The sequence below is a fragment of the Bombina bombina genome, chromosome 11, assembly GCF_027579735.1.
Source record: "Bombina bombina isolate aBomBom1 chromosome 11, aBomBom1.pri, whole genome shotgun sequence".
NCBI classification, from domain to species: Eukaryota; Metazoa; Chordata; class Amphibia; order Anura; family Bombinatoridae; genus Bombina; species Bombina bombina.
The window spans coordinates 178,242,238-178,259,086 of NC_069509.1; the positions used below are offsets into that span (position 1 = coordinate 178,242,238).

Here is a 16,849-nt window from a genome sequence, read left to right on the forward strand (position 1 = left end):
AAAAATCTGGAAGCCTTTTTAAAGAAGATATATATTCATCAGGGGTTACAATGGCAACCGGCGGTGTGCATTGCTACAGTAACCAGTGCTGCAGCCTATTGGTTTGACGCTTTGTCTGAGTCCTTACAGACTGAAACTCCCTTGGAGGAAATTCAGGATAGGCTTAAGGCTCTTAAGTTAGCTAACTCCTTTATAATTGATGTTTCCTTGCAAGTCATTAAGTTGGGAGCTAAAATATCTGGTTTTGCTATTTTAGCGCATAGAGCGATATGACTTATGTCTTGGTCTGCAGATGTTTCTTCTAAATCTAAACTTTTTGGCTATTCCCTACAAAGGTAAGACCTTGTTTGGGCCAGCTTTGGCTGAGATTATCTCCGATATCATGGGCGGTAAAGGATACTTTCTGCCTCAAGACAAAAAGAATAAATCTAAGGGACGTCAGAACAATTTTTGTTCCTTTCGTAACTTCAGATGTAAGTCTTCCCCTGCCTCTACCAAACTGGAACAATCCAAGCCTTCCTGGAAGCCTGGTCAGTCCTGGAATCGGAGAAGCAATCCAAGAAGCCCGCTGTTGAATCTTAAGTCAGCAGGATGGGGTTGCCCCCGATCTGGGATTGGATCAAGTGGGGGGCAGACTCTCTCAGTTCTCGCAAGCTTAGGAGCGAGATGTTCCAGACCCGTGGGCAGTGGACATAGTGTCCCAAGGGTACAAGTTAGACTTCAAGACTTTTCACTTCCAGGGGCAGGTTCCACCTCTCAAGATTATCTGTAGACCAGATAAAAAGAAAGGCGTTCTTGAAATGTGTAGAGGACCTTACCCTCTTGGGAGTGATTGTACCTGTCCAGGTCAGGAACAGGGTTTTGGGTTTTACTTCAACCTGTTTGTAGTTCCAAAAAAAGAGGGGACTTTCAGGCCCATTCTAGATCTAAAGCTTCTAAACAAATTCCTCAGAGTGCCGTCCTTCAAGGTGAAGTCTATCCACTCCATTCTTCCTCTGATCCAGGGGGGGTCAATTTATGACTACCATAGACCTTAAGGATGCGTACCTGCACGTTCCCATTCACAGGGATCATCACAAATATCTGAGGTTTGCTTATCTAGACAAACATTTTCAATTTGTAGCACTTCCATTCGGCTTCGCCACAGCCCCCCAGAATTTTCTCAAAGGTCCTGGGGGCTCTTTTGGTCGTAATTCGGGCTCAGGGAATTGCAGTGGCGTATTATCTGGATGACATTCTGTTTCAGGCTCCGTCTTTCCAACTAGCGGAATCCCATACAAAGATCTTGTTGGCGTTTCTTCGTTCCCACGAATGGAAAAATCAATGTGGAGAAAAGCTTATTCCATCTACAAGAGTGACCTTTTTAGGAACCATTTTAGACTCCCTGTCTATTAAAATATTTCTGACGGAGGTTCGAAGAACAAAGATTCTGTCCGCTTGCCTGGCCTTAAAGTCGGCGGGCGGCTGTCAGTGGCTCACTGCATGGAGGCAATCGGGTTGATGGTGGCTTCCATGGACAAAGTACAGTTTGTTCAGTTTCACTTTAGACCTCTGCAGCTATGCATGCTTGCTCAGTGGAATGGGGACTATACAGATCTATCCCAGAGAATAGTTCTGGATCAAGCTACAAAGGACTCTACCGTGGTAGCTGTCCCAAGAACATCTGTCCCAGGGGACGTGTTTCCAGAGACCCTCGTAGGTAATTGTGACTACGGATGCCAGCTTGCTAGGTTGGGGAGCAGTCTGGGACTCATTGAAGGCGCAGGGACTTTGGTCTCGGGAAGAATCTGCTCTCCCTATAAACATTCTGGAGTTGAGAGTGATCTTCAGTGCCTTGATGGCTTGGCCTCAGCTGGCCCTAGCCAGGTCCATCAGGTTCCAGACGGACAACATAACCTAAGTGGCCTACATCAACCACCAAGGAGGAACCCGGAGTTCCTTAGCAATGAAGGAGGTGGCATGGATAATCCAGTGGGTGGAGGCTCACAACTGTTTTCTATCTGCCATCCACATCCCAGGAGTGGACAATTGGGAAGCGGATTTCCTGCGCAGACAGAATTTCCATCCCAGGTAGTGGAAACTTCATCCGGAAGTGTTCTCCAGGTTAACAAACAAATAGGGGTTACCAGAATTGGATCTGCTGGCGTCTCATCAGAATATCAAGCTCCCAAGGTACGGTTCAAGGTCGAGAGATCCTCAAGCCTTTCTGATAGAGGCTCTGGCAGTTCCTTGGAACTTCAGGTTGGTATATATCTTTCCTCCGTTTGCTCTCCTTCTACGAGTCATCGCTCGTATCAAGCAGGTAAGAGCATCAGCGATTCTAATGGCTCCTGCGTGGCCTTGCATGATCTGGTATGCATATCTCTCAGGAAGGACCTTCTGCTTCAGGTGCCCTTCCTTCATCCAAATCTCGTTTCTCTGAAGCTGACTGCTTGGAGATTGAATGCTTGATTTTAGCCAAGCGTGGATTTTCCGAATCGGTCATCGAGACCGTGATTCAGGCTCGTAAGCCTGTCACTAGAAGGCTTAACCATAAGACATGGCGGAAATATCTTTATTGGTGTGAGTCTAAAGGATATTTTTGGAGTAAGGTCAGGATCCCTAGGATTTTATATTTTCTCCAGGAAGGTCTTGAGAAGGGGTTATCTGTCATTACCCTCAAGGGTCAGATTTCTGCTCTTTCCATTCTGCTACACAAGCATCTGGCTGACTTGCTGGATGTACAATCCTTTTGTCAGGCCCTGGTCAGAATCAGGCCTGTGTTTAAATCAGTTGCTCCACCTTGGAGTCTTAATCTTGTTCTTAAAGTTTTACAACAGGCTCCGTTTAAGCCTATGCATTCCATAGATATTAAGTTATTATGTTGGAAGGTTTTTTTTTCTTACTGCTATTTCTGCTGCTCGGAGAGTTTCTGAACTCTCAGCTTTGCAGTGTGATTCTCCTTATCTCATTTTTCATTCTGATAAGGCAGTTCTCCGTACCAAGTCTGGTTTTCTTCCTAAGGTCGTTTCGTACAGGAATATTAATCAGGAAATTGTTGTTCCTACTCTGTCCTAATCCCTCTTCTCATAAGGAACGTTTATTACACAACTTAGACGTTGTGCGGGCTCTTAAGTTCTATCTGCAGACTACGAAGGACTTTGTCAGTCTTCTGCTTTGTTTGTTTGCTTTTCTTGAAAATGTAAGGGTCAGAAAGCTACTGCCAATTCTCTGTCTCTGTGATTGAGAAGTATTATTCGTTTGGCATATAAGACTGTTGGAAAGCAGCCTCCTTAGAGAATTAAAGCTCATTCCACTATGGCGGTGTCCACTTCTTGGGCCTTCAAGAATGAGACTTCTGTAGAACAGATCTGTAAGGCTGCGACTTGCTCTTCTTTGCACACTTTTTCTAAATTCTATAAATTTAATACTTTTGCCTCGGTTTAGGCTTCTTTTGGGAGAAAGGTTCTGCAAGCAGTGGTGTCTTCTGTTTAGGTTACCTGTCTTGCCGTCCCTTATTTTCTGTGTCCTCTATCTTGGGTTTTGATTACCAACAGTAATTGATGATCCCGTGTACTCACTGTGTCTTAAGAAAGAAAACAAAATTTATGCTTACCTGATAAATTTCTTTCTTGACACAGTTAGTCCACGGCCCTCCCTGTTTTTGTTATATAAACCTCAGGCACCTCTACACCTTGTGTCATTTCATTTCTCTCCTCTTCCTTCGGTCGAATGACTGGGGGTTGTGGGAAGGGAATTGATATTTAACAGCTTTGCTGTGGTGCTCTTTGCCTCCTCCTGCTGGTCAGGAGTGATATTCCTAACAGTAATTGATGTTCCCGTGGACTCACCGTGTCAAAAAAGAAAGAAATTTATCAGGTAAGCATAAATTTTGTTTTTGTAATGTTGCAAATACATTTATTTTTGGTTGTGTGAACAATTTTTTTTTTTAAAGGGATATGAAACCCAAAATTTTACTTTCGTGATTCAGATAGAGCATGTGATTTTAAACATCTTTCTAATTTACTTCTATTATCAAATTTTCTTTGTTCTCTTGGTATCTTTTTTTTGAAAGCCAGATATGTAAGCTCAGGAGTCGGCCCATTTCAGAAGCACTATATGGCAGCAGTTTTGCGAGAGCATTAGATGGGAGCACTATTTCCTGCCCTGTTTTGCTCCAGATGCTACCTAGGTATCTCTTCATCAAAGAATATAATGGGAACGAAGCAAATTTGATAATAGAAGTAAATTGGAAACATTTTTAAAATATGAGCTGTCTGACTCACAAAAGAAAAGTTTTTGGATCCATATGCCTTTAATATACAATATTTTGTGTATTACTCATGAACTGATGGGAAAGCACCATTGTGACTGAGAAATCTTTTGTAATTAATGAAACATTTTGCAGTGAATGCACCAACTGATATATCACTCGAATGATCACTGCCTGTTTTTTTAGATGTTGCTGCTGGAAATGAGTGCACGTACCCCGGTCACTGCACGTTTGCGTATTGTCAAGAAGAAATAGATGTATGGACGCTAGAAAGAAAAGGGGCATTTTGCAGAGAAAGTCTGTTTGGGGGCAATGGAAAAGTCAGCCTAACTATCCCCTATTTACTTCAGGAATACCCGGGCACATTTATGTTTCTCTGTGAGGTACACTGTGATCTTCATGTTTCACAATATATATTTAATGGCTATGGTCACTTTAAATGATGCTGTATTTAAAATATTTCTCATCTAAGTAGGTCTATTCATTGAACCATAAATTATAACCGGCTAGATAGCGGTGTACAGCCTTTATTAATTAAAATGTTACGCTGGATTGTTTTTAGCACAGAACTGGAGTGTGTTGTAGATGGGAAGACATTGATGAACAGTATTGAATAAGGAGCTATTGAGTCTAATAATAAACATTAAAAGACCTTATTGCAGTTCAGGCCTTAGGATGGACAACCCGGTTCTAGATCACAATCGAGTAACTAGGACTCTTTCTTTTTTCTTTTTATTCTAACTTATGGGAATATTGTATGTATGTGTATGAAAATAACCTTTTCTGCTTCCTAAATAAGTGTGCAAGCTATCTCAGCAATGTTTTTGCTACCTCCTAAATTTTTAATATTTATCAGCCGTCTTCAAGATAGTTTACTTAAAAAAAAAAAAAAAAAATTATCGCCCCATTTTATTATTTTATACTTTGTGAAATAGTCCACACATAAATATTTCAAAATGTTTTAGCTAAATTAAAATTTTTATGTTAGATTTGTGATGCTTTAGACTATAAACGAAATTGCACATTGATCATATTCCCTGTTTGTTCTTTATTCCAGAAATGTTTTGACCATAAACCTAGAATTATTAGCGAAGAAAATAAGGAGAATTCTTTGTACTGTTTACATCCTGTTTCAAAGCATTATTTTGAAGATAACAAGTAAGTAACAGATGCGTAACCTGGTATTGTATCAATCACTTGGATACATAAGTCTTTTATGGGAATCAAAACTGCTACAGAACTCTTGTTATAGAAGAGACTATTCTCAACACCTCATGGTCTTGGTGTCACACTTGTATATATACACACAAACATACATGCACTTACCAAACCCTGCTGTGCACACCTATGCAACATTTAAAAAATTGCCCTTCCTTACCCAAGAAATTACAACAATAGTAATTAATTCCCTCCTTTTGTGACAGACTACTGCAACCTATTTCTATGTGTCCTTCCCAAATTCCTCCTCTACACCCTCCAGTCTATCAAGAATGCTTCACCTAGACTCATCTACCTAAGTTGTCAGTGTGTATCAGCTGCCCCTGCTCTGCCAGTACCTACACCTAAATACAGTTATAAATATTAGTCCTTATCTATAAATCACTCATCATCTTCACTCTCAACTATATCTCAAAATACTCCCCGGCCCTCCTCCTTCGATTAACCTCTGACCTACATCTCTCCACTCCTATAATTTCTACTTTCCTCTCTCTCCTCCAAGACTTCTCATGCACTGCTCCTGTCTTCCAAGCTTGTATAGTTTCAGGCGCTCTTTGAAAACCCACCTATTCAGAGAGCCTCACTATCTGTCCTTTGTTTTTCCATCTGACTCGCTGCTGCAACTACAATCCACATGACAAGCTACCCCAACCCTTATGTCTTGCACCCTTAGCCTGTAGAGTAAGCTCTTCGGAGCACCCGAGGAAGAACATGCTGTGATCTGAGATGTCATCGCAGAAAATGCAGCATGTCTGCTGAAAGAATGGGACACATGAGGGAACCGTTGGCACTTTTCCTTTGCAGCGCTGTTCCCCAACAGGCTGTTCTCCAACAGGCTGTTCCCCAACAGGCTGTTCTGATTAAAACAGCGCTTCACTCTGGCTGCATTGTGTACATTTTCCTTAACACAGTGCAGCCACAGGGAAGCACTGTTTGTAGAGAACATTCAAATACGGGATAGCACTGCAAACCAACAGTGCATTGATGACTTCTTTTTAAAGGGACATGAAACCCAAAATTTTTCTTTCATGATTCAGATAGAGATTACAATTTCAAACAACTTTCCAATTTACTTCTATTATTTAATTTGCTTCTTTCTCTTGTTATCCTTTGCTGAAATGTTTATCTAGGAAAGTTCATGTGCAGCAGAGAACCTAGGTTCTAGCTGTTGATTGGTGGCTGCATATATAAACTGATTGTCATTGTCTCCCCCATGTGTTCAGTTAGAAACCAGTAGTGCACGGCTGCTTTTTCAACAAATGATACCAAGAGAATAAAACAGATTAGATAATAGAGGTAAATTAGAAAGTTGTTTAAAATTGTATTCTCTATCTGAATCATGAAATAATTTTTCTGGGTTTCATGTCCCTTTAACTGCTGCAATATAATATATAAAACTTAAAAAATTGCTTTATTCTCCAGTTAATCAGTATTTTGCAGTTGAGCTGATGCTTTAGTATAACTGCCTAATTTAAAATTGTATTTAATTTCAAAATGACCTGCAGAAAATTTTTGACTAAAAAAATGTCATCACAGTAAGTTAAAAAAAGTTCTGCCTCTAGGTTTGGGCCCTCATCCTCCTGTATTAACCTGTTTAGTCTGTTGTTATGATTTGTATCTTATTACAAATCTTTGTCATTGATTGTATACCTCTACTTAATACCCAGTGCTACAGAATTTTGTGGCGCTATACAAAAAAAAACAAAATCCTTTAAAGAATTTGATTATCCATGTTTGATTATTGATGCATAGTGAAATAAGTGCACTTAATGTAGATTACATATATTTTTCTTCTTTTTTTAATAGGTGCCTTGTTCACAGATTGATGGAAACAACCGTAAAATATTGCAAGATCCGTCCTTTTAACAACCATTTAGTGTTAGATTTATGCCGACACGAGGTTCGTTACGGATGCTTACGAGAAGATGACTGTTTTTACGCCCATAGCATGGTGGAGCTTAGAGTCTGGATAATGCAAAAAGAGACAGGTGTGAAGATTTTACTGCAGCACAGCGAGCGATCTGTCCTCTCCAAATCACTAACTACAATATCTGCTTTACAGGGATAAGAAACAATGAGGGCAACTTTGCACAACAGATAAATGCTTTGGTTTTATATTTTTTATATAACGTACCATACTGTATGGTCAGTTATGCTGAGTCAAGAATAATTGTTGTAGATTTAAAAAAGTTTATTAATTCTGTATATTCTGAGTGATAATTATTTAACTAGAATAATGTTCTGTTGTACAAACCTTAAAGTGACATAAGAGTGCAAAAACAAACTAATGCATTAGAGCATTTTATTATTGTGCTATCAGCTCCAGAACACCAATGACTACTGGGAGCTAGCTGAGAAATTAGGTGAGACAATGACAAGGGTCATATATGTGCAGCCACCAATCACCAGCCAACTCCCAGTAGTACATTGCTGTCCCTAAGCCTACCTATGTATTTTTTTCAAGAAAACAACATAAATTGAAAAGCACTTTAAATGTGCTGCTCTGTCTTAACCATGAGAGTTTAATTCATGTTTCTTTAATGTGAATTCAGATATAAATCCTATTGGCTTTTCGGGGATTTGCTTTATTATTTAGGTAATTTATATTTTCCCTATAGTGTAAAAAAAACCTTTGAGTATAACAATTTGAATAATAGCCTATTTTTGTTTTTGATCTTCTAGGTATTTCTTTTGAAACCATTGTCCTCGAGTCCAAAATATGTTCTAAACCAGAATCGGCTGCATCTCAATCCCAAGTAATTATTTATTCAGTTTCAATTTATTCAATTTGCCAGTAAAATTGAAACCCTGTTTATTTCTAATGACACAGTGAGTCCACGGATCATCTAATTACTATTGGGAATATCACTCCTGCTCAGCAGGAGGCGGCAAAGAGCACCACAGCAAAGCTGTTAAATATCACCTCCCTTCCCTCCAACCCCAATCATTCTCTTTGCCTACGTTAGAGCAAGGAAGTGGTAAAGTTTAGGTGTTTGAAAGAAGATTCTTCTAGCAAGATTTTATTATTTTTCAGCAGTGCAAGATTGTTCTGATTTGTCCTAGGGTGTAGCCGTAGTCCATATTAGTCTCTTCAGTGGAGCAGTGGTGGCTTTTAAGCAATCAGAACTTGTGGGGTACAATCCTCACTGCACCTCCCATGTATTTAATGCTTCCCTAACTTTGCAAGCCTGAGTAAGATTACTCAGTCTTTGTTTCTTACACAGGTCCATGTGAGGGAACTGGCCTCTCAAACCTAGTGAGCTGCCTTGCTGCCTGGCAGAAGTCTAAAGGTAAGTGCTGACTTTATTTTTTCTGGGACACATATGCAGAAAAAAAGATGGCACTTAAAAATATATTTATGAGACAAAAGACATTCTCTTATTGCTAGGGGGATCATTTTATTATTGGCAGTAATAGCAGGCACTGGGGACGAGGAGACTTATGGCTCAATAGGTGTTGTGTTTTTTGTTATTTTACTCCCGGCGGCTTTAGAATACATTTAGCCGACCGGGAGGTTAATTTTGTAACGCCCACGATGGGCGGGGTTAGCTGAGATGGCAATTTCTCCAACATAGGTGTGTCCGGTCCACGGCGTCATCCTTACTTGTGGGATATTCTCTTCCCCAACAGGAAATGGCAAAGAGCCCAGCAAAGCTGGTCACATGATCCCTCCTAGGCTCCGCCTACCCCAGTCATTCTCTTTGCCGTTGTACAGGCAACATCTCCACGGAGATGGCTTAGAGTTTTTTAGTGTTTAACATGGATCTGATGGCCTCTCGTCAGAACTTCAAGGTTCCTTGCTACGGGTCCAGATCCAGGGATCCCAAGGCGACTCTAGTAGATGCACTAGTAGCACCTTGGACCTTCAAACTAGCTTATGTATTCCCGCCGTTTCCTCTCATCCCCAGGCTGGTAGCCAGGATCCATCAGGAGAGGGCGTTGGTGATCTTGATAGCTCCTGCGTGGCCACGCAGGACTTGGTATGCAGATCTGGTGAATATGTCATCGGCTCCACCATGGAAGCTACCTTTGAGACGAGACCTTCTTGTTCAAGGTCCGTTCGAACATCCGAATCTGGTCTCACTCCAGCTGACTGCTTGGAGATTGAACGCTTGATCTTATCAAAACGAGGGTTCTCAGATTCTGTTATTGATACTCTTGTTCAGGCCAGAAAGCCTGTAACTAGAAAAATTTACCACAAAATATGGAAAAAATATATCTGTTGGTGTGAATCTAAAGGATTCCCTTGGGACAAGGTAAAGATTCCTAGGATTCTATCCTTTCTTCAAGAAGGATTGGAGAAAGGATTATCTGCAAGTTCCTTGAAGGGACAGATTTCTGCCTTGTCTGTGTTACTCCACAAAAAGCTGGCAGCTGTGCCAGATGTTCAAGCCTTTGTTCAGGCTCTGGTTAGAATTAAGCCTGTTTACAAACCTTTGACTCCCCCTTGGAGTCTCAACTTAGTTCTTTCAGTTCTTCAGGGGGTTCCGTTTGAACCCTTACATTCCGTTGATATTAAGTTATTATCTTGGAAAGTTTTGTTTTTGGTTGCAATTTCTTCTGCCAGAAGAGTTTCAGAATTATCTGCTCTGCAGTGTTCTCCTCCTTATCTGGTGTTCCATGCAGATAAGGTGGTTTTACGTACTAAACCTGGTTTTCTTCCAAAAGTTGTTTCTAACAAAAACATTAACCAGGAGATAGTCGTGCCTTCTTTGTGTCCGAAACCAGTTTCGAAGAAGGAACGTTTGTTGCACAATTTGGATGTTGTTCGCGCTCTAAAATTCTATTTAGATGCTACAAAGGATTTTAGACAAACATCTTCCTTGTTTGTTGTTTATTCTGGTAAAAGGAAAGGTCAAAAAGCAACTTCTACCTCTCTCTCTTTTTGGATTAAAAGCATCATCAGATTGGCTTACGAGACTGCCGGACGGCAGCCTCCTGAAAGAATCACAGCTCATTCCACTAGGGCTGTGGCTTCCACATGGGCCTTCAAGAACGAGGCTTCTGTTGATCAGATATGTAGGGCAGCGACTTGGTCTTCACTGCACACTTTTACCAAATTTTACAAGTTTGATACTTTTGCTTCTTCTGAGGCTGTTTTTGGGAGAAAGGTTTTGCAAGCCGTGGTGCCTTCCATTTAGGTGACCTGATTTGCTCCCTCCCTTCATCCGTGTCCTAAAGCTTTGGTATTGGTTCCCACAAGTAAGGATGACGCCGTGGACCGGACACACCTATGTTGGAGAAAACAGAATTTATGTTTACCTGATAAATTACTTTCTCCAACGGTGTGTCCGGTCCACGGCCCGCCCTGGTTTTTTAATCAGGTCTGATAATTTATTTTCTTTAACTACAGTCACCACGGTATCATATGGTTTCTCCTATGCAAATATTCCTCCTTAACGTCGGTCGAATGACTGGGGTAGGCGGAGCCTAGGAGGGATCATGTGACCAGCTTTGCTGGGCTCTTTGCCATTTCCTGTTGGGGAAGAGAATATCCCACAAGTAAGGATGACGCCGTGGACCGGACACACCGTTGGAGAAAGTAATTTATCAGGTAAACATAAATTCTGTTTTTCTGTTGCACGCCTTTTCCTTATACACTTCCTGTGTTCCAGGACGGAGATAGCTTTGTCGCAGTTGAGCAGTGTTACGGTTACCGGACTGCAATTTACAGTATAGAGAAGTTGGGTCCGGATTATCTAAAAGAATATTCACTCGATTGTCAGTAATGCAGGTAAGCACCTCAGCAAAGCTAAGCTGAGGTGTAGAGGTTGTCCGGAGTGTTTTTTATGACAGTTTATTATTTTCTTGCAGAAAAATAAAGAATTTTGGTTTTAAAATTTAATGGAATACTGTTTTCTTTGGTGGGGTAATTTCTAAATAATATATCAGTTTATTATCTATTTGGTTTATTTGTGAATAATGATGGACCAAGAGGCCCTGCAGGATGTTACATGTTCTTTATGTTTTGATGCTAACGTGGAACCAACAGTCCCTTTCTGTCCCTCATGTATTGAGAGAACTTTACATTACAGGGATAGACTTTTTTTCTGAGCCAACATTGTCTAAGGCGGATGCTGTTCAGGAATCTTCTGACAATGCTCAAGATATGCCGCAGCTTTCTCCTCAAGTGTCCCAAAATGTATCGTCCACTCATGCAGTGCCCTGCGCTTCCTCTCTTATTCCGCTTGGAGTTACTTTGCAAGACATCGCTTCCCTCATGTCCTCTGCAGTATCTGATGCGTTGTCTGCTTTTCCCATGCTGCAAGGAAAGCGCAAGAGGAAATGTTAAGAATCAGTGAGTAAGGTTTCTGACACAGTCGTGGCTATCTCAAATGTTTCTCCCAGAAATCTGAGGAGGAAGATACTTCGGTAGCATCTGAGGGTAAAATCTCAGGCCCAGACAGTGTTATTCCTTCTTCTGATACTGAAGTTGTATCCTTCAGGTTTAAGCTGGAACACCTCAGTTTGTTACTTAAGGAGGTTTTGGCTACCTTGGATGACTCTGACACTACTTTTGTAGTTAATCCTAAGAAGTCTAATAAGCTTAACAAATATTTTAATGTACCTTCCATGGTGGAGGTTTTTCCTGTACCAGATCGAGCTACAGAGATTATTGCTAGGGAATGGCAGAGACCGGGTATCCCTTTTTCTCCATCCCCTATTTTTAGAAGATGTTTCCTATAGCAGACTCTATCAAGGAATCTTGGCAGAGGGTCTCTAAGGTGGAAGGGGCAATTTCCACTTTAGCTAAGAGGACCACTATTCTCATAGAGGATAGTTGTTCCTTTAAAGATCCGATGGATAAGAAGTTGGAGGGGTTGCTCAAGAAGATGTATGTACACAAGGGTTTACAATGGCAACCTGCGGTGTGTATTGCTACCGTCACTAGTGCCGCGGCATACTGGTTTGATGCGTTGTCCGATTCTATTCGGACAGACACTCCCCTTGAAGATTTCCAGGATAGGATCAAGGCCCTTAAGTTGGCCAATTCCTTTATTACGAATGCTTCCCTACAGGTTATTAAGCTGGGAGCAAAGATTTCCGGGTTTGCCGTACTGGAACGCAGAGCTTTATGGTTAAAATCCTGGTCTGCGGATGTGTCATCTAAGTCTAAGCTTTTGGCGATTCCTTACAAGGGTAAGACCTTGTTTGGGCCGGGATTGGCGGAAATTATTTCTGACATTACGGGAGGAAAGGGTCATTTCCTCCCTCAGGATAAGAGGAATAAGCAGAAAGAACTTCAGAGTAATTTTTGTTTCTTTCGAAACTTCAAGGGTAAGCCTTCCTCTCCCTCTACCAAGCAGGAACAGTCCAAGCCTTCCTGGAGGCCCAACCAGTCTTGGAACAAAGGAAAGCAATCTAAGAAGCCCACAATTGACTCAAAGTCAGCATGAAGGGATTGCCCCCCGATCTTTCTTCGCTCAGACTTGGGTTCGGGATATTCAAGATCCCTGGGCGGTGGACATAATGTCCTAGGGATACAAACTAGAGTTCAAGACCTTTCGTCCCAGGAGCAGGTTTCTGCTCTCAAGATTATCTGTAGACCAGATAAAAAGAGAGGCGTTCTTACACTGTTCGGGACCTTTCTGACCTGGGAGTGATAGTTCCTGTTCCAATGCAGGAATAGGGTCTGGGATTTTACTCCAATCTGTTCGTGGTTCCCAAAAAAGAGGAAACTTTCAGACCAATTTTAGATCTCAAAAGTCTAAACAAATTCCTCAGAGTACCGTACTTCAAGATGGAAACTATTCGTTCCATTCTTCCCTTTGTTCAAGAGGGTAAATTTATGACAACAGTAGATTTAAAGGATGCGTACCTGCATGTTCCCATCCACAGGGATCATAGCAAGTTTCTGTGGTTCGCATTTCTAGACAAACACTTCCAGTTTGTGGCTCTTCCATTCGGCCTTGACACAACTCCCAGAATTTTTTTAAAGGTTCTGGGATCCCTGTTGGTGGTGCTCCGGTTGCGGGGCATTGCAGTGGCGCCTTATCTGGACGACATTCTGGTTCAGGCTCAATCCTTTCAACAAGCAAAATCCCACACGGAGATGTTGTTATCCTTCCTGCGATCTAATGGATGGAAGGTGAATTTGGAAAAGAGTTGCTTAATTCCAGCTACAAGGGTAGTGTTCTTGGGAGCTATAATAGATGCCCTATCAATTAATTTTTTTTTTTTTGACAGAAGTCAGGAAATCAAAGATTTTCGATTCTTGTCTGGCGCTTCAGTCCTCTCCTTGGGCATCAGTGGCTCAATGTATGGAGGTAATCGGTCTGATGGTAGCTGCCATGGACATCATTCCGTTTGCCTGTTTCTACCTTAGACCTCTGCAGTTATGCATGCTCGGGCAGTGGAACGGAGATTATGTGGATCTGTCTCCACGATTACATCTGGATCAGTAGACAAGGGATTCAAATCTTTGGTGGTTGTCTCAGGATCATCTCTCCCAGGGAATCTGCTTCCACAGACCGACCTGGGTGATTATGACAATGGATGCCAGCCTTCTGGGATGGGGAACAGTCTGGGACTCTCTAAAGGCTCAGGGGACATGGACTCAGAAGGAGTCTGTTCTACCCATAAACATTCTGGAGCTGAGAGCAATCTTCAATGCTCTTCTGGCCTGGCCTCAGTTAGCCTCGGCCCGGTTTATCAGGTTCCAGTCAGACAACATAACTTCAGTGGCTTACATCAACCATCAGGGGGGAACTCGGAGTTCCTTGGCCATGATAGATGTAGCCAAGATAATTAGGTGGCCGGAGACCCACAACTGCTGTCTATCTGCGATCCACATTTCAGGAGTGGACAACTGGGATTTTCTGAGCAGACAGACCTTTCACCCGAGAGAGTGGGAACTCCATCCGGAAGTGTTTTCCAGCTTGATTCTCAAATGGAGACAGCCGGAACTGGATCTCATTGCATCTAGGCAGAATGCCAAGCTCTCGAGGTATGGGTCAAGGTCAAGGGATCCTCAGGCTGTACTGATAGATGCTCTGGCGGTCCCTTGGAATTTCAGTCTCACATACCTATTTCCTCCATTCGTTCTCCTTCCTCGGGTCATTGCTCGAATCAAACAGGAGAGGGCATTGGTGATCCTCATTGCACCGGCATGGCCTCGCAGGATCTGGTATGTAGATCTAGTGGAGATGTCATCTCTCCCTCCTTGGAGACTTCGTCTAAGGAGGGCCCTTCCCTTATCCAAATCTCTTTTCTCTGAAGCTGACTGCTTGGAGATTGAACGCTTAGTTTTATCTAAGCGTGGGTTTTCTGAGTCAGTCATTGAGACCATGATTCGGGCTTGTAAGCCTGTTACCAGGAAGATTTACTATAAGATATGGCATAATTATCTGTTTTGGTGTGAATCCAGAGGCTACTCTTGGAGTAGAGTTCGGATTCCTAGAATCCTGTCTTTTCTCCATGAGGGTTTGGAGAAGGGTTTATCGGCAAGTTTCTTAAAGGGTCAAATATCTGCCTTGTCTATTTTGTTATATAAACATGGCGGATGTACCAGACGTGCAATCGTTCTGTCAGGCCTTGGTCAGAATCAGGCCTGTGTTTAAACCGGTTACTCCTCCCTGGAGTCATAACCTTGTTCTTAAGGTTCTTCAGCAGGCTCCGTTTGAGCCTATGCTTTCCTTAGATATTAAACTGTTATCTTGGAAGGTTTTGTTTCTTGTTGCTATTTCATCTGCTCGTAGAGTTTCAGAGCTCTCGGCATTGCAGTATGAGTCTCCTTATCTTATTTTTCATTCGGATAAGGTAGTTTTGCGTACTAAGTTAGAGTTTCTCCCTAAAGTGATTTCAGCTCGGAGCATTAATCAGGAGATTGTTGTTCCTTCTTTATGTCCTAAACCATGCTAACGTGGAACCAACAGTCCCTTTCTGTCCCTCATGTATTGAGAGAACTTTACATTACAGGGATAGACTTTTTTTCTGAGCCAACATTGTCTAAGGCGGATGCTGTTCAGGAATCTTCTGACAATGCTCAAGATATGCCGCAGCTTTCTCCTCAAGTGTCCCAAAATGTATCGTCCACTCATGCAGTGCCCTGCGCTTCCTCTCTTATTCCGCTTGGAGTTACTTTGCAAGACATCGCTTCCCTCATGTCCTCTGCAGTATCTGATGCGTTGTCTGCTTTTCCCATGCTGCAAGGAAAGCGCAAGAGGAAATGTTAAGAATCAGTGAGTAAGGTTTCTGACACAGTCGTGGCTATCTCAAATGTTTCTCCCAGAAATCTGAGGAGGAAGATACTTCGGTAGCATCTGAGGGTAAAATCTCAGGCCCAGACAGTGTTATTCCTTCTTCTGATACTGAAGTTGTATCCTTCAGGTTTAAGCTGGAACACCTCAGTTTGTTACTTAAGGAGGTTTTGGCTACCTTGGATGACTCTGACACTACTTTTGTAGTTAATCCTAAGAAGTCTAATAAGCTTAACAAATATTTTAATGTACCTTCCATGGTGGAGGTTTTTCCTGTACCAGATCGAGCTACAGAGATTATTGCTAGGGAATGGCAGAGACCGGGTATCCCTTTTTCTCCATCCCCTATTTTTAGAAGATGTTTCCTATAGCAGACTCTATCAAGGAATCTTGGCAGAGGGTCTCTAAGGTGGAAGGGGCAATTTCCACTTTAGCTAAGAGGACCACTATTCTCATAGAGGATAGTTGTTCCTTTAAAGATCCGATGGATAAGAAGTTGGAGGGGTTGCTCAAGAAGATGTATGTACACAAGGGTTTACAATGGCAACCTGCGGTGTGTATTGCTACCGTCACTAGTGCCGCGGCATACTGGTTTGATGCGTTGTCCGATTCTATTCGGACAGACACTCCCCTTGAAGATTTCCAGGATAGGATCAAGGCCCTTAAGTTGGCCAATTCCTTTATTACGAATGCTTCCCTACAGGTTATTAAGCTAGGAGCAAAGATTTCCGGGTTTGCCGTACTGGAACGCAGAGCTTTATGGTTAAAATCCTGGTCTGCGGATGTGTCATCTAAGTCTAAGCTTTTGGCGATTCCTTACAAGGGTAAGACCTTGTTTGGGCCGGGATTGGCGGAAATTATTTCTGACATTACGGGAGGAAAGGGTCATTTCCTCCCTCAGGATAAGAGGAATAAGCAGAAAGAACTTCAGAGTAATTTTTGTTTCTTTCGAAACTTCAAGGGTAAGCCTTCCTCTCCCTCTACCAAGCAGGAACAGTCCAAGCCTTCCTGGAGGCCCAACCAGTCTTGGAACAAAGGAAAGCAATCTAAGAAGCCCACAATTGACTCAAAGTCAGCATGAAGGGATTGCCCCCCGATCTTTCTTCGCTCAGACTTGGGTTCGGGATATTCAAGATCCCTGGGCGGTGGACATAATGTCCTAGGGATACAAACTAGAGTT

General features: G+C 42.2%; 1 protein-coding gene across 2 annotated transcripts in view; it reads left to right on the forward strand.

Annotated features, from left to right (window-relative positions):
* ZC3H7A (zinc finger CCCH-type containing 7A) overlaps positions 1 to 16,849 on the forward strand; it is a 137,800-nt gene that overhangs the window by 68,976 nt on the left and 51,975 nt on the right. For both annotated transcript variants that reach the window (XM_053694453.1, XM_053694454.1), the window contains 4 exons: positions 4,439 to 4,635; positions 5,310 to 5,410; positions 7,277 to 7,458; positions 8,153 to 8,226. In XM_053694453.1, the coding sequence (XP_053550428.1) occupies positions 4,439 to 4,635; positions 5,310 to 5,410; positions 7,277 to 7,458; positions 8,153 to 8,226 (554 nt within the window). The remainder of the gene's footprint in view (positions 1 to 4,438; positions 4,636 to 5,309; positions 5,411 to 7,276; positions 7,459 to 8,152; positions 8,227 to 16,849) is intronic.